We start from the raw sequence: 25,466 nt of genomic DNA, 5'->3' as shown, positions 1-25,466 counted from the left end.
AGAGCAGGCTGTGGGGTCGCAGACTCGGGAGTTTTCGGAGGCGGATCTGCTGCAGCCTGAGGACAGCAGGAGGAAAGTTCTGAAACTTCTGACGTTGTTTTCCATGGGGAGTTTTGTAAGGAACCCGAAAGAGCGTTGTTAGACTGTGTGTGTGTGTGTGTGTGTGTGTGTGTGTGTGTGTGTGTGTGTGTGTGTGAGAGAGAGAGAGAGAGAGAGAGAGAGAGAGAGAGAGAGAGAGAGAGAGAGAGAGAGAGTCTAACTCTCTCTATGGCTCACAGTCGAAGTTGTGACTCTTCTCATTGACCCAAAACACTGAGAGGCGGGCGCAGGCTCCTTCCTGGCCAGACGATTGGGCAGGAGAGAGCCTGCTTGGCCATTGTGCCTTTTCCCCTCTCCTGCTCTTTGAGGACTAGAGACTTGAGTCTTTAAAAGGGGAAAGGTGGGAGCCTGGATGAGCTGTTGGTGCCAGCGGGGCTTGAGCCTGGGCGAGTCCCGGCCAAGGGGGCAACTTGTGGTCCAGGCGCGACTCAGCATAGTCCTCATGGCCAGAGAAACCCCCAGCCCAGACCCCCCCTCCTCCTCCTCCTCCTCCTCCTCCTTCTCATGATGCTCTCGGGGGCGCTTTTTCTCCCCCTCCTCCAGCCCCCCATTTCCTGTACCAGGTGAAGTGCGAGTGCCACTTCATCAATGGGACGCAGCAGGTGCGCCTCCTCGACAGGTACTTCTACGGGCAGCAGGAGATCACGCGCTTCGACAGCGCCCGCGGGGACTTCGAGGCCGTCACGACGCTGGGGGAGCCCGACGCCAAGTACTGGAACAGCCAGGAGTACTTCTTGCAGTACCAGCGGACTGTGGTGGATGCCTTCTGCCGCCACAACTACAACATCTACGGACCTTTTTCCCACCAGCGGCGGGGTGAGTCCACTGGCCGCCCGGGGAGGGGGCGTCACTTCAAAGCGTGACTGGGGTCTGCAGAAAAGACCCCCCTCTGAGAAACCCGCCCCTGCCCCAGCTGTACTGTTCACAACGCGAAAGACACACACACACACCCAGTCTGACACCCATTTTGATGCTCCCAAAGGGCTGCTCCGGGGTAAGTGGGTGGGCGGACACTGGACGTTGTTCGGACCTCTCCTCCTCCTTCTGCCTTTATCATTCACATTCATTCTTCAATTCACTGCGGTTTCACGTGGATCCTTCGCGTTCTTCCGTGGCGTTTATTCGCCCTCTTCAGACCCTGCGCAGCCCCTGGAAACAAGGAGGACAAGGAGAAGGTCGAGTAGGAAAGGCGGAGCCCCAGGGACGCGTCTGCACCCCTCCCCGACTTCTCTTTGGGTTTTTAACAACTTTATTATTTTCTACAAAGTAATAAAGAAAAGAAGAAGAAAAAGACAAGCGGAGAAATTAAGCAGAACAGAACTTCACATACTTAACTAACATAATAATACATCACATCTAAAAAACACACATAATAAAACATATACGGCCATGTTCCATTTGAGGCATTCTTCATGTCATACATATAGGCTGTCAATAACTACACTTTAGCCAGCCCAGAGTTATATAAATACCACAGATTATATATAAAATCCACAAACAAATACATCATTCTTTTGCAACTCTTGTTTATACTTTATCAGAGGTTTCCAGCCCAGTACAAATGAGGTTGTTGATTTTTCTCTTACTAACGCCGTGAGTTTCGCCATCTCCGCCAACTCCGAAACCTTCCCCAGCCCTTCCTCCGTTGATGGTACTTGTGTTTTTTTCCATTATTGCGCATAGAGTAGTCTGGCAGCTGTTGTCGTATACAGAAACAACGTTCCTCCTTTTTCTTTAAGTTGATCATAAGTCCCAGCAAAAATGCTTCTGGTTTCATTTGTATATTGGTCTTTAATATTTTTTCCATTGACAAGCGGATCTGTCAGGGATGCTTTAGGGTGGATTCCTGCCTTGAGCTGGGGGTTGGACTCAATGGCCTTGTAGGCACCTTCCAACGCTGCTATTCTATGATTCTATGATCACACCAGTGTTTTATCACACTCTCGTCATGCCTGGTTTGCTGTTTTGCAGCCCAGTACTCACATGACGCCCTGCCTGTCCAGCAGTCACTCCGCCTCTTCTCCCCAGAGTTCCCAAAACTGTCACTTTCTCCATCATCATTATTATTATTTTATACAGCACCATCAATGCACATGGTGCTGTACACAGTAAAAATGCAACAAAAGGTGATAACCTTCACCTAACACAATATAATTGAAAGCAAAGAAGTTAAGGAAACAGGTTAAAAAATGGAATTTTATAAACTAAAATATAATGTTAAAAGTAACATACACAGAGCATTTCACATAGACAATAATACATCAAAACAATCAGACTGCTAGACAGAAAATGCTCAGTAGACTGAATCGATTGGGCCAGATGATAAATCAGATACCAGCATTATCGTGCTTGTGAGCAGCGGCTGTTTAGAATATTGATGACGTCTACTGAGCATTTTCTGTCTAGCAATCTGATTGTTTTGTTGCATTATTGTCCATGTGAAATGCTCTGTGTTACTTTTAACATTATATTTTAGTTTATAAAATTGTATTTCATAGAATCATAGAATCATAGAATAGCAGAGTTGGAAGGGCCCTACAGGCCATCGAGTCCAACCCCTTGCTCAATGCAGGAATCCACCCTAAAGCATCCCTGACAGGTGGTTGTCCAGCTGCCTCTTGAAGGCCTCTAGTGTGGGAGAGCCCACAACCTCCCTAGGTAACTGGTTCCATTGTCATACTGCTCTAACAGTGAAGAGGTTTTTCCTGATGTCCAGCTGGAATCTGGCTTCCTTTAACTTGAGCCCGTTATTCCGTGTCCTGCACTCTGGGAGGATCGAGAAGAGATCCTGGCCCTCCTCTGTGTGACAACCTTTGAAGTATCTGAAGAGTGCTCTCATGTCTCCCCTCAATCTTCTCTTCTCCAGGCTAAACATGCCCAGTTCTTTCAGTCTCTCTTCATAGATCTTTGTTTCCAGACCCCTGATCATCCTGGTTGCCCTCTTCTGAACACGCTCCACTTTGTCTGTGTCCTTCTTGAATTGTGGAGCCCAGAACTGGATGCAATACCCTAGATGAGGCCTAACCAGGGCTGAATAGAGAGGAACCACTCCAGGGTATTAGCTATCCCGCCCAAGTTTGTGTCATCTGCAAATTTGATCAGCGTTCCCTGCACCTCCTCGTCCAAATCATTAATAAAAATGTTGAAGAGCACTGGGCCCAGGACTGAGCCCTGTGTTACCCCACTCGTTGCCTCTCTCCAGTTTAAGAAGGTTCCATTGATAAGTACTCTTTGAGTCCGATTCTGTAGCCAACTGTGAATCCACCTAATAGTTGTTCCATCTAGCTCACTTTTAGCTAGTTTGTTAATCAGAATATCATGAGGCACTTTGTTGAAAGCTTTGCTGAAGTCAAGATATATGACGTCCACAGCATTCCCACAGTCCACAAGGGTGGTTATCCTATCAAAAAATGAGATCAAATTAGTCTGACAAAGGTTCTGAGAGTTGTTCCGCTAGCTCCTTCATTACTCTTGGATGCAGTTCATCGGGCCCTGGAGATTTGAACTCATTCAAGGAAATTAGGTGTTCTTTGACCATTTGTTTATCAATCTCAAACTGCAATCCTGCCCCCTCAACTTCTGCTTCACTTTTTCCAGGGGGGTCATAGACCCGCTTTTGGGAGAAGACTGAGGCATAGTAGGAATTGAGCACTTCAGCGTTTTCTTTGTCGTCTATTATCAATTTGCCATCCTCATTAAGCAGTTGAACCACCATTTCTTTCCTCTGTCTTTTACTACTCACGTATCTGAAGAAAGCCTTTTTATTGCTTTTAGCATCCCTCGCTAATCTCAGCTCATTCTCAGCTTTAGCCTTCCTGACGCCATTTCGGCACTTCTGCGCCACCTGTCTGTACTCTTCTTTTGTAGCCTGGCCTTCCTTCCACTTCCTATATGTATCCCTTTTTGTTTTCAGGTCATCTCTAAGCTATTTTGGAGCCACATTGGTTTCCTCTGTTGTCTTCTATCTTTTCTCCTGGTTGGAATTGTTTGTAACTGTGCCTTTAAAATTTCCTTTTTTAAATACTCCCACCCATCCTGTACTCCTTTTCTCATTAGGCTCATTTGCCATGGGACCTTACTTATCATAGTTCTGAGTTTATTAAAATCAGCTTTCCTAAAATCCAGAGTACGTGTATGGCTATACTCAACTTTTGTCTCCATAATCAAGAATTCAAGTATGATGTGGTCACTTTCCCCCAGAGTTCCTGTAATATTTAACCAGTTTCCTGAAATTCTTTGCTGTACACAGTAAAACAATAGAATCATAGAATAGCAGAGTTGGAAGGGGCCTACAAGGCCATTGAGTCCAACCCCCTGCTCAATGCAGGAATCCACGCTAGATGGACGACACTCAACACCCACCCAAAGCAGTACATTCTCGGTTATTTAGCACCATAGGCCTCAGACCAAGCAAGCATGGCAGACATTCAGTTTCCCCAAAACTCATTGAGCCATGCAGATTTGACCAATTTTAGAATGTAAGCCTGAGGGTAGGGACTGTCTTCTTTATTGATACATTGTAAGCCGCTCTGAGAGCCTTTTGGCTGAGGTGCGGGATAAAAATACTCTAAATAAATAAATTAAATTAATGCAGGAATCCACCCTAAAGCATCCCTGACAGATGGTTGTCCTGCCTCTTGAAGGCCTCTAGGGTGGGAGAGCCCACAACCTCCCTAGGTCACTTGTTCCATTGATTTGTAACTGATTTGTTGCTATCATTTTTCATAGAATACCAACTAAGTCATCCCTATTGGCCAATATCAAGTCAAGGATTGCCGATCCTCTACTTCCTTCCTCCACTTTCTGTAGGAGAAAGTGATCACCCATACATGTCAACCAGGATGATCAGAGGTCTGGAAACAAAGCCCTATGAAGAGAGACTGAAAGAACTGGGCATGTTTAGCCTGGAGAAGAGAAGATTGAGGGAGCACTCTTCAAATACTTAAAAGGTTGTCACACAGAGGAGGGCCAGGATCTCTTCTCGATCCTCCCAGAGTGCAGGACACGGAATAACGGGCTCAAGTTAAAGGAAGCCAGATTCCAGCTGGACATCAGGAAAAACTTCCTGACTGGTAGAGCAGTACGACAATGGAATCAGTTACCTAGGGAGGTTGTGGGCTCTCCCACACTAGAGGCATTCAAGAGGCAGCTGGACAACCATTTGTCAGGAATGCTTTAGGGTAGATTCCTGCATTGAGCAGGGGGTTGGACTCGATGGCCTCAAAGACCCCTTCCAACTCTGCTATTCTATGTCTGGAATTTCTTGGAAGGACTTCTTTTGGCAGTATTTGTCTCCCAAGAGATATCAGGGTAATTGAAGTCCCCCATCACTACTACATCACACTTCCTTGAAACACTGGCAATTTGTTTCTCAAAAGTTTTGTCCTCATCTTCTCCTTGATTGGGTGGTTGGTAGTAGACTCTGACTACCATTTATTTATTTATATTTATTCATTTAATTTATATATCACCTCATAGCTGAAGCTCTCTGGGCAGTTTACAAAAGTTAAAAACAGTGAATATTAAAAAATATACAAAATGTAAAACCATCAAAAATGCTCCTTTTATTTTCCCTCTGTACCTGAGAACTGTTCTGTGTCTTTGCTTCTGGATCGAGCGATCCAAAATAAAGAGTTCATTAAAGGGATCGATCTGCCCATCAGCAAAGTAAAGGATAAAACCTCCCCCCATAAATGCACAGGGGTGGATTGACGGAGAACCAGAGACCTGTGTCTGTGTGTTGATGGGAAGGAGCAATGGTTTGCGAGAGAGAGAGAAATGGTTTGAGAGAGACCTCCTGCCCCTGACAACGGTTTCACTTTTTAGCAGGGTGATGAGCCCAATTTCCCGCTTTCTCTCCCCCACCCCCCTCTCTCTCTGAGCTGCTTTGCATGGCCTGCCAGCCCACCGTGGCTTGGTTACCCGTGGGGGCTGTTCCGTTGTGCCAGGCTCTCCCAAGGGCCCCTTTTGCCTGGCACCTGTGGGGACCCAGCTTGCAGTGGCTTGCCGTGTCCTGTGAACCCAGGCGGCCGGGGTTGTTCCAGGGTTAGGCAAACCTCAGGCAACCCCTGGGGGCCCACGGCCTCGGGAAGGAGGGTGTCTTTCCGGAACGCCCTTGCAAGCCGGAGGTTCCCCGTTGCTGTTCTGGGTGGTGAAGCGGCTTCCTCCGTCCCAAAACAAGACACCTGCCTTCCCCCTTCCCCACTGCCTCTTTGTGTAGATAATACTGCCTGGTAGCTCATGTGACCCTTTATTTTGCAATTGTACACAAGCCTCTAAAAACAATTTGAGGAACTTCTTGGGAATTTTTTTGTGATGTTTTTTTGAGATGTTATCTTGGGAAAGTGACTTTTAATTTGATTTGTGTTATTACTTTTATAAAAGAGTTATTAGGCTCCATAAATACTTTGTTATGGGTATGCACCCTTATCCTACTCTCGCTCTAGACCCGTCACAGACTCTCTCTCTCTGTCTCTCTCTCTGTCTCTCTCTCTCAGTCTCTCTCTCCACACACCCCACTCAACTGCTTCCTTCACTAACTCCTCCCTCTCACTGCTAACTGCCAATGCAAACCTTTGTACCAGCAGCTTTTTCCTAAAGCTTTTAAAACTTGATTTTGTTCTGACTTTTATACTGTTAGTTTTACTCTACCCTGTGCCTGTTTGGTGCATTCTCTTCCCCTTCTTATTGTTTTATTACGATTTTATTAGAATGTAAGCCTATGCGGCAGGGTTTTGCTATTTTATTGTTTTACTCTGTACAGCACCATGTACATTGATGGTGCTATATAAATAAATAAATAAATAAATAAATAAATAAATAAATAATAGCAGCCAATCAGCATTCACCCCACACATTCTACTCCCTCCCTCAATAATATTCACCCCTTACCATCCAGTGTCCACAGCACTTAGGTTCTAAACAGCACTAAACAGTAAATCATTGCAAATACTTGCGTCACAAACAGTAAAACGTCACAGTCCACTTTCCCGTAAATTGGGGTTCACAGTCTCGACTCCTAGAAGGCTCCCATTGGATTGGAAAAGACAATAATAATAATAATAAAAATTTATTTATTTATTTATTTATTGCATTTCTATACTTCCCAATAGCCGAAGATCCCTGGGCGGTTCACAAAAACTAAAACCATTCAAAGTATAAAACAAACAGTATAAAAACATGTTATAAAAAACACATTAAAAACCGATTAAAAACATACCACACGTGATTAAAACATCTTTAAAACATCCTTAAAACATTCTAAAATTTCACTGGATAGTAATGATTTGTTACATGCTTCTCCCTCTAGAACGAGGCGGGGTACAACACGAATGCAAACATCATATAACTGATTAAAACATTTAAAACTCATACATTATTAAAAGGCAAATTTAAAATTCAACATATTCACTGCAGGCTAGATAAAATTTGAAGTATATCTTTGAGGAAACAACTCCTCATTCAACCTTTACTAATTAAACCAAGGCATATAGATCTTTCTAGACATCAATATATCAAAGATTGTTCCTTGCATAATGGTGCAGCTTTGACAGACCTTCCTCCTCCCTCCCTCCCATGACCCTTTTCATCATGAGTGTTGATCTTAAAACCATCATTTTCTTTTTAAATATTATCCAACTAGCTGTGCCAATTAGTTTTTTTAATATCTGTTAACCAGAATTCTTTGTGAACCTGCTTCTCTAACCCTAACCCTAACCCTAACCCTAACCTTAACCCTATTCTTTAATGCTTTTTTAAAAAACTTATTCACCTGTCGACATGTTTAATCCTTAATCATTTTCACTTCTGGTTCCGTTGGCATTTCATAACCAGGTGTCTTTTCTTGCTTTGTGGGAGGTGAGTTACGAATTCCGATACAGCGATAGCAGCTGCGGGGGGGACGGGACCAAAGGACTGTGAGCGCCCTGCCCTATTTGTGGACCCCCCAGGAGGGCGTCTATCTGCGCAGGAAACTCTCCTCTGTTTTCTTGATCTCTCTCAGCCCTTCCTTTTCCCTTCCCTCCTCGTGTCTCTCACACATCCTTCTTCTTTTCCCTCCAGTTCAGCCCTCCGTCTCCATCTCCCCCACCAAGGAAGACCCCCTGTCCCCCCACACCTTCCTGCTCTGCACTGCAGCCAGTTTCTATCCCCTGGAGATTGAGATCCAGTGGCTGAAGAATGGGCAGGAGCAGAAGGAAGGGGTCTTTTACAGGGAGGAGCTCCGGAACGGGGACTGGACCTACCAGACCCAGGTGATGCTGGAGACGAAGCCGGAGCACGGAGACGTCTACACCTGCCAAGTGGAGCACGCCAGCCTGGAGGCCCCCATCACCGTCCAGTGGGGTAGGAGCCTCCCTTCCCTTCCTTCCTTCCTTAGTTACAATCCTGCAAATAGGGTGGGAATTCCACATTCCTGTGTCATTCCTGACCTGCTGAGGATGCAGAGACCCACACACACACTTCTCAGGAGCTACCCTGATCTGATGGAGGTTCTTAATGTGAGCCCAAGTCTGGATCTGGCGATTCAGAGGGGAATGGATCCAGGTGCACAAGATTATAATACCAGGACGCAGTTGGGGGGGCAGTGAGTAAGGGGAGAATTGATCCAGGTGTGGAAGATGATGCCTAGTGTGGCCAAAGTGGGCAGGGAGACGTTCTTCTCCATCTCTCACAATCCCAGAACCCAAAGGGGGGGAGGGGTCATCCCATGAAGCTGAATGGTGGGGGATTCTGGGCAGGTGAAAGGAAGAAGGGTGAACGGAACGTAGTCAAAGGAGAAGGTGTGTTGAGCCAGAGCAGATGTCAAACTGCCACTCTCTCTTTGCCACGCTTACAAGATTGACTGGGGACGGGAGGATTTATGGGGGGCCCTTTCCCTAGGCCCCCCATCTCTCAGGATGATGCCCCTCCCCGCCCCATCAGCCTTGAATCCAAATTCATGTTGCCTAAGGACTAGCGTATCTTGCAGTTACCACCGGTGAAGTTCCCTGTGAGCTCTGGAAAGAGCCTCAGCTCCCGGGTCCTGATTGGGGCTGGCAGGAGATGCAGGAGCTAGAGTAGGGGGAGAACTGGGCAGCCCCCACCCCCACCCCCGGCTCCCAGTCATGGATCTTGTGAGTTGCTGCTTTTAAAACTGGGGCTGGATTATTTGTTAGGTTGTAAGTTATTTGCATCTTATTTTGGACTACGCTGATGTGTATAAGCCACCCTGTGAAGTTTTGTAGAAAGATGGAGCCTAAATTCAATATTAGAATCATAGAATTGTAAAATAGTAGAGTTGGAAAAGGCCTCTAAAGCCATCTAGTCCAACCCCCTGCTCAATGCAGGAATCCACCCTAAAGCATCCCTGACAGATGGTTGTCCAGCTGCCTCTTGAACTACTATTAGGATTAGTAGTGCAGAACGCATTGTGAAACTAAGGAGTCCGCTACCACAGGACGGGGTGATGACCCTGAACATGGAGGGCTTTAGGAGGGGATTAGACATGGCCATCATTGGCTAGTAGTCCGGATGGCTCTATGCCACCTCCAGGATCACAGGCAATACGTGGGACTCGATGGCCTTGTAGGTTCCTTCCAACTCTGCTCTTCTATGATTCTGTGTCTCTGGCTGAGGCTTTTCTTGAGCAATCCCCCTGCCCCTTTTATAGACTTTTACTGGGTCTCAGATGAGAATGACCTCTGTTTGCAGCCCCCTCCCATGTTCACCCACCTCTCCTTCCTTCCTTCCTTCCTTCCTTCCTTCCTTCCTTCCTTCCTTCCCTTGTCAAGAGGGTAACACCAGGAGCTGTCCATGTGGAAGCCCCCTCTGAACCCCAGTTGCTGAGGAACAAGGGCCGTTGTGCTTCTGGGCTTCCCACTGGGGCATCTGGTTGGACACTCTGGGAACAGAAGGATGGACTAGGGATTCCCTTGGCCTGATCCAGCATCAGGGCTTTTCTTCTGGGAGGGAAATGGAGTCAGGATTAGGCTTCCGCGCATGTTTCAGGGAGCAAGGAAGCGACACTCGGTTGTTCCAGCTGCATGTGTCATGGGGACTGGGAACTGGGAACTGGGGGGTTGTGGCAACGTGTCCAGAGAGAAGGACGTAGACTTTGGAGGCATCAGTGGGAGACCTTCAGATGGGGCTGGGGAACCACAAGCCCCATAGAGACCCCAGAGATCAGAGGCGCTCCAGGCTGCTGTGCTTTTGAACTCCCATTTCAGCCACAATCAGCCCACAGCTGGTGAAAGGAGCCCACGTCTGCTTGTGATTCGTGGCTTCGCTTCCATTATTATTATTATTATTATTATTATTATTATTATTTATTTATATAGCACCATCAATGTACATGGTGCTGTACAGAGTAAAACAGTAAATAGCAAGACCCTGCTGCATAGGCTTACATATCCTTCAGGTGAGGGTTTTGGGTTCCCAACAGGCCCCATATACTGCTCTAGTGATGGACCTCCCCTTTCCAGTTCAGAGCACCAGTTTGCAAGTGGGAATTCATAAAGTATCCTGGAAATTACGATCCCCCCTCCTCTCCCCTGGGGGGCAAGGGGCTTTACAGGAAGCGACCTTTCAGGCCTCATAGCCTGTCTGTGATCTCTGGAGTTTGAGGAGAGGTCAGCAGTGGGGGCTGAAAAAGACCCTCCCTGGGTGTAACGCATGGAACGGATCCTCCCTTGAACACCTGGAGGCTGAGAGGCCAAACCTGGCCCTGATCCTCCTGCTCACGAGGGGCTCCTGGTCTCTCTCCTTCCACAGAGCCACGGAAGTCGGACTCTGCCAGGAGCAAAGTGTGGATGGGGGCCGTGGGGGCCGTGCTGGGCGTGGTCTTTGTGGCCGTGGGACTCTGCCTCTACATGAAGAAGAAGAAAGGTAATGGGGTGTCCGTGTGTCACTGACCCTGTTCAGACTGTTAGATCAATGTTCTTCATCCAGGGACGAGATCCAAACAGCTCCCAAGTGCGACTCCACACTTCCAGCAACAGAGGGTTCAAAAGCGCTTTATTGATTATAATCAAGATCTGAGTCTCTTCAAAGGCGAGCAGTCAGACAGAGAAATTTGGAATTCAGCACAGCATTTCAAGCATGAAAGGGGCAGGGCCCAGTATCAGTATGAGCCAATCAGAACATAACACTGGAGCATAGCTAATTTCTGCTAAACAATCACCTTTGCTCTACTCTAAGCAAAGTTACTGTAAGCTAACTTTGACACCGAAGCAGTGGAGCCGAGGCTATGTTTTCATTAGATAAGACAGGCACAAGGAGACAGCCAAGGAGAATACTCAAGGAGACATTCTCGCATACGTGACACTTCGCTTACTGTATAATGGCTACTTCATAGCTTCCTTTAGAAAATGGAGGCACCTATGCTAACATTTCCCCCCTTTAAAGCAATTTTAAACTTAAGCTTGCTAGCTTCTTCTAGGTCTTCTATGGCTAAGGCTTCATAATGCAAATACATTTTCTGGTGGATTACAGATTTTGCAAGATTTTTCACAAGAGGCAAAATACAGGGAAGACAGAAAGCAAGGATAAGCAAAAATCATTACAATGAGATAAAATACAAGAAATCTCTCTTTTAACTACTCCATATTGGGTAACTAACTAGTGAACCATCTAAATAGATCATCAGTGAGTGGTTGTCCTGTTTTATGAAAGACTTATGAAAGTGGCTCCACTTTCGCTGAAAAAGAACACAGAGTTGTTTAATAAGGCCATCGATTCATTTTTCGAAATGACATCTGTGAAATTTAAACCATAGAGTGTAGGATTGGCAAGACTATAGGAGGGCATGTCACTAAAACTATATGTGCCACTGCATATAGATTTTTCTTTGTTAACTTTCTTTTCATCTGTAACGTAGGGCTGTAAAAGTCTTTGGGTAGAATCAAATCATAATATGTGTGCACAATTCTGAACTTTTAATTATCTTATATTTTGGCCAGTTGAATTCTCTGATTCTCTGCATATTGAGTGTTTTATTTAATTAGGTATTACTTGGTAGGCTACGAGTCCTTTGGAGCATGGATCTCGTACCTACAAGCTTCTGGTAGCATGTGTGTAATTTATTTTTAAGACTCAGTCAGCTGCCCATCCTGTGTTTACTTTTGAGGTCCAATAGGTTAGGGGCACAGGGACTGGAAGTAATTTATTACTTACATCTTTCTTCTCTAGTTGTTCACAAATCCAACAGTTTTTGGCTTGTGTGGTTGTCACAAGCTTTTGCAGGGCAGGAAGATAAGGGTTTGCAAGGAACGTTTGGCAATTGTGAAGTGAAGTCAAATTACTTATGAGTGGTAAAAGGCACAAATATAGGCAAAATTCTTTCTTAAAGACATTTGCCATGGCAATCAAAGAATCACTTGGAACTACCAAAGTAAGAAACTTATGAACAGGATAAGAATTATCAAAATTACAGCTACACAATCTTCACACAAATGTAAGCTCATTAGTTTTGCTTATCAAATTTAACTTTAGTGCCTTTTAAATGTTGGGCTGAGTACTCACTCTGTGCTGGTTTCTTTGCCTGTGCTTCTGGCGGCTTCCGGTGAACCAGAAGGCAGAGGGCTGTTGCTCTCAGCTTCGCCTGTGTCCTCTGAGTTTCTGGTCCTCAGGGGAGGCAGAGGCTTTATTCTAGAACAATGTGTCTATTTTTCTGTCTCTAATAACTTCACAGCAGAATGACTTATAAGTACAATGCAATAAGGACCTTCTCACTTCTAGGGTTCTACTTTTGAGCAGGACTTTATCATCAGGCTGGAACAGGTGGATAGGGTCCTTCAGTTACCTAGGGAGGTTGTGGCCTCTCCCACACTAGAGGCCTTCAAGAGGCAGCTGGACAACCATCTTTCGGGGATGCTTTAGGGTGGATTCCTGCATTGAGCAGGGGGTTGGACTCAATGGCCTTGTAGGCCCCTTCCAACTTTGCTATTCTATGATTCTATGATTCTAATGGCAATCTCTGGAAAGGTGCAGCGTAACAATGGAGCTGAAAAAGAAAACTGCAGGGCAATTACATATTCCTGGAATAAATCATTCCCCAATTCTCACTTAATTTCTAAAACCTGAGGGGGAAAACCAAACATTAGTTCAAAAGGAAACAATTTAAGACTTTTTCTGACTTTTGATAACACAATTGGAAGTGCATCCACCCATTTCAAGGAGGTTTCTAGTTGATTTTTTTTCTTTCAGGGTCCTATTCATTCTCTCTACCTATCTACTAGACTGGAGTCTCGATAGGGTATGGAGGTGCCAGTCTATTTGTGGGGTTTGCCACGTTCTGCACTACCTAAGAAGTAAAATAGCTTTCTAGATCTGATTCTATGGTTTTAGGCAGGGAAAAGCTTATTTATTTATTTATTTATTATTTATTTATTACATTTTTATACCGCCCAATAGCCAAAGCTCTCTGGGCGGTTTACAAAAATTAAAACCATCATAAAACAACCAACAGGTTAAAAACACAAATACAAAATACAGTATAAAAAGCACAACCAGGATAAAACCATGCAGCAAAACTGATATAAGGTTAAAATACAGAGTTAAAACAGTATAATTTAAATTTAAGTTAAAATTAAGTGTTAAAATACTGAGTGAATAAAAAGGTCTTCAGCTGGTGATGAAAGGAGTACAGTGTAGGTGCCAGGCGGACCTCTCTGGTTAAGCTTCCACTTAACCAGTCAGTTAGTCAACAAAAACAAGTAGGTATTCAAAAAAACTTTTACATTTCAGCAAAGTCAATCTGGATTCTTTGAAAAGGATAACAAACCCATGGCCTCTCTCTCTCTCATGGCTGCAGGGGCTTTTCTTGATGCATTACCTTTTTGACAAATGAGGCAAGTAGAAACAATTCGCTGAGCATCTATCTATCTTCTTTGGCTGATCATGGTTCTCAAAAGTCCTTCAGCCATTGAAGAGGCTGATGAATGTCCATCTTGGGAATGTAGGTTTTTAAACAGGGTAATCATGATGATTCTTCTCCATGTGCTTGAACATGGACAACTGCAACTTCTTTTAGCAACATCAGGGCTTCTAACAAATCAATTGTTAATTCTCCATGGGCCACTGGCTGCTCACTGGCAGTCACAAATCTTCTTTCTTTCCAAATCTGTCCATGTGATATTTTGAATCAGTCTTTTGCCTGAATCAAGTTTCAGGGCTTCTGTGCATGCTATGAATTCAGCTGCTTGTTATACAATTGTAGCTGGATGCCATTTTCATATCCATCTGTTATCGCCATTCTTGTATATCTTTTTCCATCTTGCACAAAGCTGGATCCATCGGTAAACAACTCGAGGTCATCATACAGGTCTGGGCGAGGTTTGGTGCCAAATTGCAAGGCTTCAAGGCAATCATGCTCTGGAACATCTTCTTTTCTTTGTAGTTCAGGCTTCAATGTGGCAGAATTTAATGAGGCAATGGCTCTGAAGGCGAGCCTTGGGTCCATGAGGAGGCTGATCTCATATCTGGACTGGCGGGCGGGGTTCAGGTGTCGGCTTCTTCCACTGTACTCCACTGGTCTCCAGGTGGGACTTGACTTTTTGGCACAGCACACCTGAGGCTATTCTTTTCTCTCATGGACGTACAGTAGGTAAGGTTTTCTTCCATCAGGTAAAGCCAGTGCAAGCTTGAGTTTTTCATTGCTTTAATCATTTCACAAGTCCAATTTTTAAAAGGCGATAAATAGCTGTATTCTTCTTCTGGCTTCTAATTTCAAAGGATACTGACACAAGGACCCAGGGGTGCTTCCAAGCTTCAATTGTAGTTGCATTTAGGGCAACTTTCTGCCCTTTCTTGTCACGTCTGACTGCAATTTGTTGTTGCCTGGTTCCCTTCCGTCTGTTGGGTGGAGTCGATTTTCCAACCTTGGCTCGAATGGTCCCGTCAATTCGGTCTCCATGGTCTGCACAATGCACGATCGAACCTGCTAGAGGCAGGAGAAATCTCCTGGAGATTGCTTCCTCTCAATCAAGGCCCCCTGTTCCACCAGCAGGCCCAGACCGACGCTGGGTTATCATCCAAGTCATGGCACCAATTGTTAGATCAATGTTCTTCACCCAGGGATGAGATCCAAACAGCCCCCAAGCACGACTCCACACTTCCAGTGACAGAGGGTTCAAAAGCGCTTTTTTGATTATAATTAAGATCTGAGTCTCTTCAAAGGCGAGCAGTCAGACAGAGAAATTGGGAATTCAGCACATTTCAAGCATGAAAGGGGCAGGGCCCAGTACATAACACTGGAGCATAGCTAATTTCTGCTAAACAATCACCTTTGCTATACTCTAAGCAAAGTTACTGTAAGCTAACTTTGACACCGAAGCACTGGAGCCGAGGCTATGTTTTCATTAGATAAGACAGACACAAGGAGACAGCCAAGGAGAATACTCAAGGAGACATTCTCGCATATGTGACACTTCGCTTACTGTATAATGGCTACTTCATAGCTTCCTTTAGAAAATGGAGGCACCTATGCTAACAAGACGACAGACTAAGCCATAGTAGTTAAGCATTTTCAGTGAAAAATCATGGCTTCGCATGTCATCTGAACCATTCCTGACCATGGTGGCTACTATATATTATATTATATTATATTATATTATATTATATTATATTATATTATATTATATTATACATTATGGTTTTATACTGTTGTTTTATACTTTGAATGGTTTTAATTTTTGTGAACCGCCCAGAGAGCTCCGGCTATTGGGCAGTATAGAAATGTAATAAATAAATAAATAAATAAATAATTCACTAACCATTTAATGAAGACGGGTTAGCAGCCTAACCGGGGCTCCGCGTGTCGTCTGAACAGGCCCAGTGAGGTGTTACTGAAAGTGTTGTCTGAATGGGGTCTAGGTGTGTGGGAGAAATGGGTGGCACCAGAGCAACTCTGTGGGGGAGGGGAGCAAGGGATTTGGGGTGGAGGCTGCCCCCTCTCCCCGCTCTCATCTTCATCTCCCAGCTTCTGCTATGCGGCAGGGTCTTGCTATTTACTGTTTTACTCTGTACAGCACCATGTACATTGATGGTGCTATATAAATAAATAAATAATAATAATAATAATAATAATACCACAGGATCCCCCTGGATAAGACCCTTTGAAAAGGTTGGGGCCCTGATCCAAGGAGAGTGAGCACCCTGTACCCCTCCTGGCTGAGTGGCTAAAAGACTGGACAGTGTCTCAGGAAACCCGCAGTTCGAATTCCACCTCTGCCATAAACTCAGCAGGTGGCCTTAGGCCAGCTGCTCACTCTCAGCCTCCATTTCCCCACCCCATCTGCAATACGAGTGATAATAACACTGGCTTACCTTACAGGGTTGTTGTTGTCAGCTTTAGATCACTTGAAAGTGTTATGAAAATGGGAAGTGGCAGGGAGGGAAGAAAGAACCCTCCCCCTTCAAAGAGAGCTCAGTCCTGGATTTAAGTTGGGCAGAGAAAAGAGTTCTGGGAGGTTTGTGCTTTATGAGACACTTCAGGGCCTGGGAGGGGAGGAGGGCATCTTGGCCCTCCCAGTGAACAACACGACCCCTCCACGGACGTAACTGTGTCTCCATCTCTCTCTCTCTCTCTCTCTCTCTCTCTCTCTCTCTCTCTCTTTAGCAACACCCATCCAACCCCCTGCAGGTAAGGCCTCTCCACACACCTCCTCCCCCCAAATTCCTTGTGTTGGTTTTTCTCCTGCCTTTCCAAAACCAGTCACCCAAAGCAGCTGACGGATATTTCAAAATGACCCCACAAAGCCCACGTCCAGAGTGCAGCTCCTCTGCGGCATCTGAGAGCAGCAGCCCTGTGGGTCTCTTGCGGTGGAAACCACCCAGCGTCTTGTGGCACCTTGACCTTGGATGGGCAGAAACCTCTTCCTCCAATGCGCTTTGCTTGTTTATTAGTACTTATATACCGCTTAATACACTAAAACCTGTAAGTGGTTAACTATAACACTATTAACATCACAGCTTAAAGTCCACTACTAAAAGCAGTTCCTACAGCAACAGTAACAACAATAGAAATGACAGTCAAATGGGGCATTGTCCTGATTAATTACACTTCTGACAGGTCAGATTAATTGCAAGCCAAATTGACAGATGTATAAGGATGCAGAAAGGGGGGGGGAGTCAGTCAGAGGGGCCCAAAGGCACTGAAATGCAAGGGGGGCTTTGAGGAAAACTCTCCTGTATCTCAGGAAAGCACAAGGAGACTCCACAAGCACAAGACGTTGGGTCAACGCAGCCTTCCTGGTTTGGCCATGTGAATCGAACACTTCCAAAGGCGGAGATACATCCTTGGTCTCAATTCAGCCCTCAAAGAACACAATCAAACTTGCTGGTGCTTCTAATCAGCCGTGTCTTTCTGAGGCCTCCCTTTCGAGCTGTCAAAATAGGACAAGCTTTGAGTCAGCAGCAGAGTCTCCAGGGACGTTGATGTGGTGCCCCCCCCCTCTGACCTGGCTGCAACCCCCCCCCCCCCGCCCTGCATAGCAGGAGTGACTGGAAGGTCCGTCGGTCATTCTGAGTGGGTTGTGGTTGGCCCATGAGGGGCTGTAGAGTAGAAGGGGTCTGGGTGGGAGAGACCCCGGGAAAGTCAATATTCCTGACACTCCATCTAAATATGAACTTTCCGCTTAATGTATGTATTTTAATATGCGTTTTTAACTCTCCTGCCTTTTCCCTCCCAGCCCTTGTCGACTAGACCTTCCACCTCTGAGTCCCAACATGGAAAGAAACTCTTTGCATAGCTACTGAAGCTCTTTGGTTTAAGCCTTTCCTTGGAAGATGCAAAACTGAAGGGGGTGAAAAAGAAGAGACTCCCCAGCCTGGACTTCCTCCTCCTGCTACGACGCCCCTGTTCCTGTTTTTTCCCTTTTTTTTCTTTTGGGGGGCAGGGGATTCATCCTGCCACGTGCTGAGAGGATCCTTCTCCTTCCCTGGGTTTCTGATCAGCATCAGCTCTGCTGGTCAGGGTCTCTTCCTCCCCTGGCAGGACCATCACTCCGGGGTCCACTGTCTGAATTAGTTCATCCCTAACAGCATCCTGAAGCGCTGAGACCCGTAAGCGGATTCCGCTCTAAGTGGAGGGACAGAGAATGGAAAACACCTGTTGCTTGTTGCTTGAGTTGCAGGAAATCACCAGGTTGCGTTGAAGGGGACAGAAAAAACCCACACACCCTTTTTGGGGATTGGACGTAGCTCTGTCCGGATCCCCTGCTGAGAATATGGAAGGTCCCAGGTTGAACCTCCAGCAGAAGCTCCAGGCCAGACCGGGCTAGGAATCGGCGTTTTAGTGCCCTCCAGGTGTTTTCAGCTATGATTCCCACAATCCCAGCCCCTGCTGGCTGGGGCTTATGGGAATTGTAATCCATCACATCTGGTGGGCACCACATTCCCCCCCCCCACAGTGAACTAGACCAATCAGGGTCTGACTCTGTGGAAGGCAGCTTCCTATGTGCTGTGGCAGCCTGCAGACCTCCCAGTGTGTTGGACTACAAATCCTAGCCTACCCAGCCAAAACTGCCATTGGGGATGATGGGATCTATACCACAGCACATCTTGTAGGCACCAGGTTGTGAAAGGGTGTGTTTTTGCTTCCAAGATTTTGATCATTGACCTCTTTTCACTTTGATTAGAGAGGATTAGTTTTCAATTTTCATATTAGAGGCAAACGTTCTAATAAACTGTCTAATAAAACAAGAATACTTTTTTTTTGGTGAATTATTATTATTATTATTATTATTATTATTATTATTATTATTATTTATTTATATAGCACCATCAATGTACATGGTGCTATGTACATTGCCGTGTGTGTTTCTTGGAGCCCAACAGGATTTGTCTCTGGGAAATGGTGGGGAGGTTTCAGCCCCTGTCCGGTGGAGGTGGGATGGGGAGGTCTACTCTGAGTAAGTGGCAGGTGTGTGTGTCTGCAGTAGGGGTGTGCACGGACCCCACCGATCCGCTTCTCTTCCAGATTCGCAACTTTCAGATCAGGTCCACTTTGCTCCGCTGCACCTATAGTCTGATCCGCTTCACTGCAAAACTCCGGATCCGGATCGGAGCTCTGCTTCCCCCCCCCCCATAGACTTGCATTGAAATCCAAAAAAGCCTACAAGTTTTTTTTGTTAACGTTATTTATTTATTTATTTATTTATTACATTTCTATACCACCCAATAGCCGAAGCTCTCTGGGCAGTTCACAAAAGTTAAAACCATAATAAAACAACCAACATGTTCAAAGCACAATTACAAAATACAGTATAAAAAGCACAACCAGGGTAAAAACTATGCAACAACAAAATTGATATAAGATTAAAATACAGAGTTAGAACAGTAACATTTAAATTTAAGTTGAAATTAAGTGTTAAAATACTGAGAGAATAAGAAGGTCTTCAGCTGGGTTCCCACAGTCCACAAGGGAGGTTACCCGATCAAAAAATGATATCAAATTAATCTGTCTGGATTTGTTCCTGACAAATCCATGTTGACTTCTAATCACTGCATTGATTTCAAGGTGTTTACAGATTGACTTCTATATAATCCGCTCCAGAATTTTCCCAGGGATGGATGTCAGACTGACTGGTCTGTAGTTCCCAGGTTCCTCCTTTCTCCTCTTTTTGAAGATAGGGACAACGTTAGCCCCCCTCCAGTCTTCCTGCACCTCACCCGTCTTCCATGATTTTGCAAAGATAATAGACAAAGGTTCTGAGAGTTCTTCCGCTAGCTCCTTCATTACTCTAGGATGCAGTTCATTGGGTGCATTACTAGGATGCATTACTCTAATATGCAAGATCACTTTGAAGGTTGTTTCTGTCTTCCAGGGTATTAGCTATCCCACCCAATTTTGTGTCATCTGCAAATTTGACAAGCGTTCCCTGCACCTTCTCATCCAAGTCATTAATAACAACGTTGAAGAGCACTGGGCCCAGGACCCCACTCGTTGCCTCCCCTCTCCATCCCAGGTGAGGAGGCTGCAGCCCACTAAGCCTGGCGGAAGGAGGAACGGGGGGGGCTCTTTAATGCATCCTCCCCCCCCCTCTCCACACACACACATCTAGAGCTTCCTCTGCCTTCTCTTGCAGTCGAAACCTATCTCCTCCAGCGGCACAAGCCAGGGGATCTTCTGCCTGGAGACTGATGACGCTGCTGAACGGTGAATTCTCACTGGTGCTTCTCTGTGCCCCGGCGAAGCTGCGTCTCTGGGACTTTGCAGAAATCGTGCCGTCCCCCCCCCCCCCCCAACCCCTTGCTTTAACAGACTCAAAAGTTTCTCTTCTGGGGCTGGAAACAGATTTCTCTGTCCTTGTCCTTCTGGGGCTGCAGTCATGGCGTGGGCTTCCCTTCTCCCAGTGATGATGGTGCTGCTGATGGGGCCCTCCGTGGTCCCTGGAACTGGAGGAGGGAAGAAGCCCCCACCAGGTGAGGAGAAGGGAGGGGGAGGGGCTTGGATAGAAAGAGAGAGAGAGAGAGAGACCCCTTCTGCTCCCCACCATCCCAATGGGGCAGCAGAGACCCCCTTAAGCCCAAAGACCCTGTGGAGAGAAAAGGGGCAAGAGGGATCCAGGAAGCCCCCGAGGCTCAGGGAGCGAGTGAGGAAAAAGGGGGAGTGTCAGAGGAATGGGACCCCCCAGGACCCCACTTCTTCTGCTGACCCTCCTGGCTTCTTCAAGGAAAGGGAGATGATGGGGTGCTTTGCCAGAGGGATTGGCGCCCCCTGGAGGACCCTTTGAAAGTGAGGGGAGGAGGGGGAGGGGAGGGGGAGGGAGCACATAGCCATGAGGACTAGTAGCCATGGATCGCCTCCTCCTCCAAGAATGTATCCTACCCCCTCTTAAAGCCATCCAGATTGGTGGCCGTCACTACATCTTGTGGTAAATCTGCACTGTGTGAAGAAGAGTTTCATAAAATCATAGAATCATAGAATAGCAGAGTTGGAAGGGGCCTACAAGGCCATCGAGTCCAACCCCCTGCTCAATGCAGGAATCCACCCTAAAGCATCCCTGACAGATGCTTGTCCAGCTGCCTCTTGAAGGCCTCCAGTGTGGGAGAGCCCACAACCTCCCTAGGTCATAGGTTCCATTGTGGCACTGCTGGAATCTGGCTTCCTTTAACTTGAGCCCGTGATTCCGTGTCCTGCACTCTGGGAGGATCGAGAAGAGATCCTGGCCCTCCTCTGTGTGACAACCTTTTAAGTATTTGAAGAGTGCTCTCATGTCTCCCCTCTATCTTCTCTTCTCCAGGCTAAACAGGCCCAGTTCCTTAAGTCTCTCTTCATAGGGCTTTGTCTCCAGACCCCTGATCATCCTGGTTGCCCTCCTCTGAACACGCTCCAGCTTGTCTGCGTCCTTCTTGAACTGTGGAGCCCAGAACTGGACGCAATACTCTAGATGAGGCCTAACCAGGGCCAAATAGAGAGGAACCAGTACCTCCCGTGATTTGGAAGCTATACTTCTATTAATGCAGCCCAAAATAGCATTTGCCTTTCTTGCAGCCATATCGCACTGTTGGCTCATATTCAGCTTGCGATCTACAACAATTCCAAGATCCTTCTCGTTTGTAGTATTTCCTTTGATCTGTCCTGAATCTCCCACTAATTGGCTTCATGGGGTTCTACTATCATGGGAGGGGGTAAGAAATGCCCACCCCCTCTCCGCTCCCTTCGCAGCCTGCGTGATCTCGTCCCCCTCCGTCCCGTCTCCCTTTCCTTCCCTTTTCACTGAGCTAAAGAGCCTCGGATGCGCTGTCACTTTGCCCCTCGGAGGGGAGTTTCTTCCAGCCCTATTCTGAACTTTTCCCAACTCTGCAGGATCCTTTTTGAGATGCGGTGAACAGAACCATCCACAGAATTCCACGTGTGGTTGTACAGATTGGTTGACCAATCTGGTCCTAATCCGATACTAGTCCAGCCACGACACCACCTCATCTCTTTCTCTGGAGGAGTCTTTGCCTGCTGAGTCTCTGGCTGAGATTCCTCCCTTGTCCCGGATCCTCTCCTGGGCTGCACAGGGGGAGACGCTGATTGCAGATCATCCATGGAAACGCAGCCTCTGCGGTGTGTCTGGAGCCTCAGAGAGGACTAGAGGGTTGGGGGTCCCTGCCCCAAAGGGGGTTTCATTTAAAATTAGGCATGGGGGAAAGACCAGGCTGTGGTGCAGCCTCAGATGTCATTGGAGGCTGATCTGCTGCAACCTGAGGAGAAGAGAGGTCGAATTCTGAGACTTCTGACGTTTTTTTCCATGGGGAGTTTTGTTAGGAACCCGAAAGCGCATTGTTGAACTGTGTGTGTGTGTGAGAGAGAGAGAGAGAGAGAGAGTCTATATCTCTCTACGGCTCACAGTTGAAGTTGTGACTCTTCCCATTGACCCAAAACACTGAGAGGCGGGCGCAGGCTCCTTCCTGGCAAGACGATTGGGCAGGAGAGAGAGAGCCTGCTTTAGAATTATGCCCGTCCCCCCTCCTGCTCATTGAGGACTTGAGTCTTTAAAAGGGAAAAGGGAAAGTATTTAAAAGGGGAAAGGTGGGAGCCTGGATGAGCTGTTGGTGCCCAGTGTGGCCTGAGTCTGGGCGAGCCCCGGCCAAGGGGGCAACTTGTGATCCAGAAGCGACTCACGTGTAGTTGGCAGGGTAAGGAGGCACCACTGGCTACGAACTCTTTGATTAGAGGCAGTTCAGCAGAATGCTCAGAAAGGTAAAAAGGGTTCAGAAAGTATTTAAAATATAGGAATACGGTTTTCATTGTCAGCTCCTGAACAAGGTTTATTTCTAATCCGAAACGTCAAGCATTCCAGACACAGACAAGAATTATTAAAGATTTTAATCATTTTCATCGGCCCCAGAGCGAGTCTCTCAATCCTAGCCAGAAGCACTCAGCGTGGTCCTCCTGGCCTGAGGACCCCCCACCCACGACCCTCCTTTTTCCCGCCCTCGGGGGCGCTCTCTCTCTCCCCCTCCTCCAGCCCCCCATTTCCTGGCCCAGGCGAAGTGGGAGTGCCGCTTCAGCAACGGGACGCAGCAGGTGCGCTTCCTGTACAGGTACATCTACGACCGGCAGGACCTCGTCCACTTCGACAGCGCCCGCGGGGACTTCAAGGGCATCACGATGCTGGGGGAGTCCATAGCCAAGTACTGGAACAGCCAGGAAGTGTTTCTGCGGGAATACCGGAGCTATGTGGATCACTTCTGCCGCTACAACTATGGGATACTTGAGCCTGGGCCCGCAGTAAGCAGGAAAGGTGAGTTTCTGCCCGGGAGGGAGGAAGGGAAGAGGGACGGGGGGGGGGGAGAAGCGTTCTCCGGACTCACCTGCCAGGTAGGAGGACGCTCCTTCTGCCCACCTGGCCCTTCTGTAAAGAGCGAAGCAATGGAGAGGGACAGCAGTAAAGCTAAAGAAGGTGGTTAACCTTTACTTGTAGTATTTATACAAAGGCGTATTTAGAGGCTTTTATTTACATTTAGTCATAATTTCATTTATTTACTTATTTATTTGACCAGTTGGCAGGAAAGGTGAGTTTCTGTCTGGGAGGGAGGAGGGGAAGGGGGAGAAGGGGAGGGGGAAGGGGAATAAGCGTTAAAACAAAATGGCTAACGTTTATTTGCAATTTTTGTACAAATGCATATTTATACGTTTTTATTAATATTTATTTATTTACTTATTTGACTGGCCGTGGCTGTCATGACGAGGCCTGTTCCCATTAGGCTGGGGGAAGGAGTTTCGGGCAAGGCCCTTCAAACAGAGCTTGACTACAGCAAGACAGTGAAAATGAACATTTTTATTTATTTATTCATTTTATTATTGCATTTATATCCCACCTTTTTTCCTCCTCCTCCTCTTCACATTTTATACCCACAACAACAACAACCCTGTGAGGTAGGCTGGGCTGGGAGTCTGTGACTGGCCCAAAGTCACCCAGTGGATTTCCATGGCCGAGTGGGGACTAGAACCCGGATCTCCTCCACTCCCATTTCCCTTTATGCCACTCTAGCCACGCTGGCTCCCCCACACGCTGTTATAAGAGTCACCTTGTCAGACCCGCCTCCCTTCCGCCCAACTTTTCTGGGCAGCGAAGGCAGAGATGAGCTGATGAAAAGTGTGTGTTTCGTTCTCCGAAGAGCCCAGTTTGTTCTGACGGACGTCTTTCCTGCAGCATCGTTGACCTGAATCTGTTTTCCCACACGGGATCGGGGAGAAGGCGCTTTCGTTTCTCCTCCAGCATTTGAAAGGGGGAGAATGAAATGAAGGCAGGAATCCTCCTCCTCCTCCTCCTCCTCCTCCTCCTCCTCCTCCTCCTCCTCCTCCGCCTCGCGAAGGATTTGGAGAGGGGCAGGAAAGAGGGGGAGGGCTGATTAGGAGGAGTCCAAGGGAAGCAGGAAGGGGGGGCAGTAGGGGGGCAGCTGGGAGGGTGTCTCTCTCTCTCCCCCCTCCTTTCTCTGCTTTGCAGCTTCTGGGCTTGTCTCTCCATGTGTCATTCCAAAACCAAAACAACCCGAACCACCTTTTCGTGTAGGTAGTGCCTGATGGGCAATGTGATCCCCTCTCCTGTAAATTGGGGCTCACGGCCTCGACTCCTAGAAGGCTCCCATCAGACTGAAACAGACCAAGAAAGCTTCAACATACTAAAGCCAAATGCAGTGAAGTCTGTTCTTTCAGAAATCAACGCCTTACTCAACCTAAACCAACTTAAACCGAAGTATGTAGAACTTTCTCGCCATCGATCTATCAATGAGTGTCCCTTGCTCAATAGCTTTTGCTCATTAACGGGAAAGTGACAACGGTGCCTCTTTGACAGCCCCAAACCTCCTCCTCCTCCCGCACGGGACCCTTTTCATCCTGCGGGAAGAGCTTCGATGCAGCATTTTCTGGCTAGATATTCTCCAACTGGCCTTGCCAATGAGTTTTTTAATGTTAGTTACCCAGAATTCATTGGGAGCCTGCCTTTCTCTTCGAGTGCCTTCTCTTTTAGAATCACTATTTATTTTTTTACTTCTTCACCTTTCCAAGTGTTGAACCATGGAGCATTTCCACTTGCCTTTCCCAACAAGACTTCCTTCTCTTGCTTGGAGGGAGGTGAATAAACAGTTTCTCCAGAGCCTCAATTCCGATAGATCAAAACCGGCCGCTGCCTTGTCAGTCCCCAAGAGGCCCCGCTTGCCAAGGCCGAGGAGGCCCGAGAGACACCTGCAGCCTCCCTGGGCAGGTGTAGCCCCCCTCCGGAGAAGGCCAGGTGCTGAGTGAGGTGGGGGGGAAGCCAGAAGCACTGCAAGGAGGTTGGTTTGTAGGGATGTGCTCCGCTTCTAATCGGACCGTAGAAGCAGGAGCGGAGCGGGGGCTTTGCCTGCCCTTAAGGCGGAGGTGAAGAGGATTGGGGGGCCGGCGGAGCGTGGTGAAG

At 47.0% G+C, this 25,466-nt stretch overlaps 4 protein-coding genes across 8 annotated transcripts in view; 3 read left to right on the top strand and 1 right to left on the bottom strand.

Annotated features, from left to right (window-relative positions):
• Positions 1–25,466, bottom strand: part of LOC134396452 (class II histocompatibility antigen, M beta 1 chain) — a 274,896-nt gene that overhangs the window by 147,360 nt on the left and 102,070 nt on the right. The window lies entirely within an intron of this gene.
• Positions 1–25,466, top strand: part of LOC134396457 (rano class II histocompatibility antigen, A beta chain-like) — a 128,024-nt gene that overhangs the window by 55,697 nt on the left and 46,861 nt on the right. For 3 of the 4 annotated variants that reach the window (XM_063122974.1, XM_063122973.1, XM_063122975.1), the window contains exon 5: positions 16,694–16,717. In XM_063122974.1, coding sequence (XP_062979044.1) covers positions 16,694–16,717 — 24 coding nt within the window. Of the gene's footprint in view, positions 1–16,693; positions 16,718–17,765; positions 17,795–25,466 lie in introns of those variants that run through there. The other variant, XM_063122972.1, reaches the window with a different exon arrangement.
• LOC134396461 (H-2 class II histocompatibility antigen, E-S beta chain-like) overlaps positions 1–25,466 on the top strand; it is an 88,063-nt gene that overhangs the window by 34,556 nt on the left and 28,041 nt on the right. Inside the window, exons 2-3 of the mRNA XM_063122984.1 lie at positions 643–915; positions 8,161–8,442. Of these exons, the coding sequence (XP_062979054.1) occupies positions 643–915; positions 8,161–8,442 (555 nt within the window). The remainder of the gene's footprint in view (positions 1–642; positions 916–8,160; positions 8,443–25,466) is intronic.
• LOC134396456 (H-2 class II histocompatibility antigen, E-S beta chain-like) overlaps positions 20,375–25,466 on the top strand; it is a 67,680-nt gene continuing 62,588 nt past the window's right edge. Inside the window, exons 1-2 of one of the 2 annotated variants that reach the window (XM_063122969.1) lie at positions 20,375–20,499; positions 23,037–23,312. In XM_063122969.1, coding sequence (XP_062979039.1) covers positions 20,406–20,499; positions 23,037–23,312 — 370 coding nt within the window. In that variant the 5' untranslated portion in view covers positions 20,375–20,405. The remainder of the gene's footprint in view (positions 20,500–23,036; positions 23,313–25,466) is intronic. The other variant, XM_063122967.1, reaches the window with a different exon arrangement.

This window comes from Elgaria multicarinata, chromosome 3, assembly GCF_023053635.1.
Source record: "Elgaria multicarinata webbii isolate HBS135686 ecotype San Diego chromosome 3, rElgMul1.1.pri, whole genome shotgun sequence".
NCBI lineage: Eukaryota > Metazoa > Chordata > Lepidosauria > Squamata > Anguidae > Elgaria > Elgaria multicarinata.
Note: the sequence above shows the minus strand (reverse complement) of the source record. Positions and strands in the feature narration are given on the sequence as shown.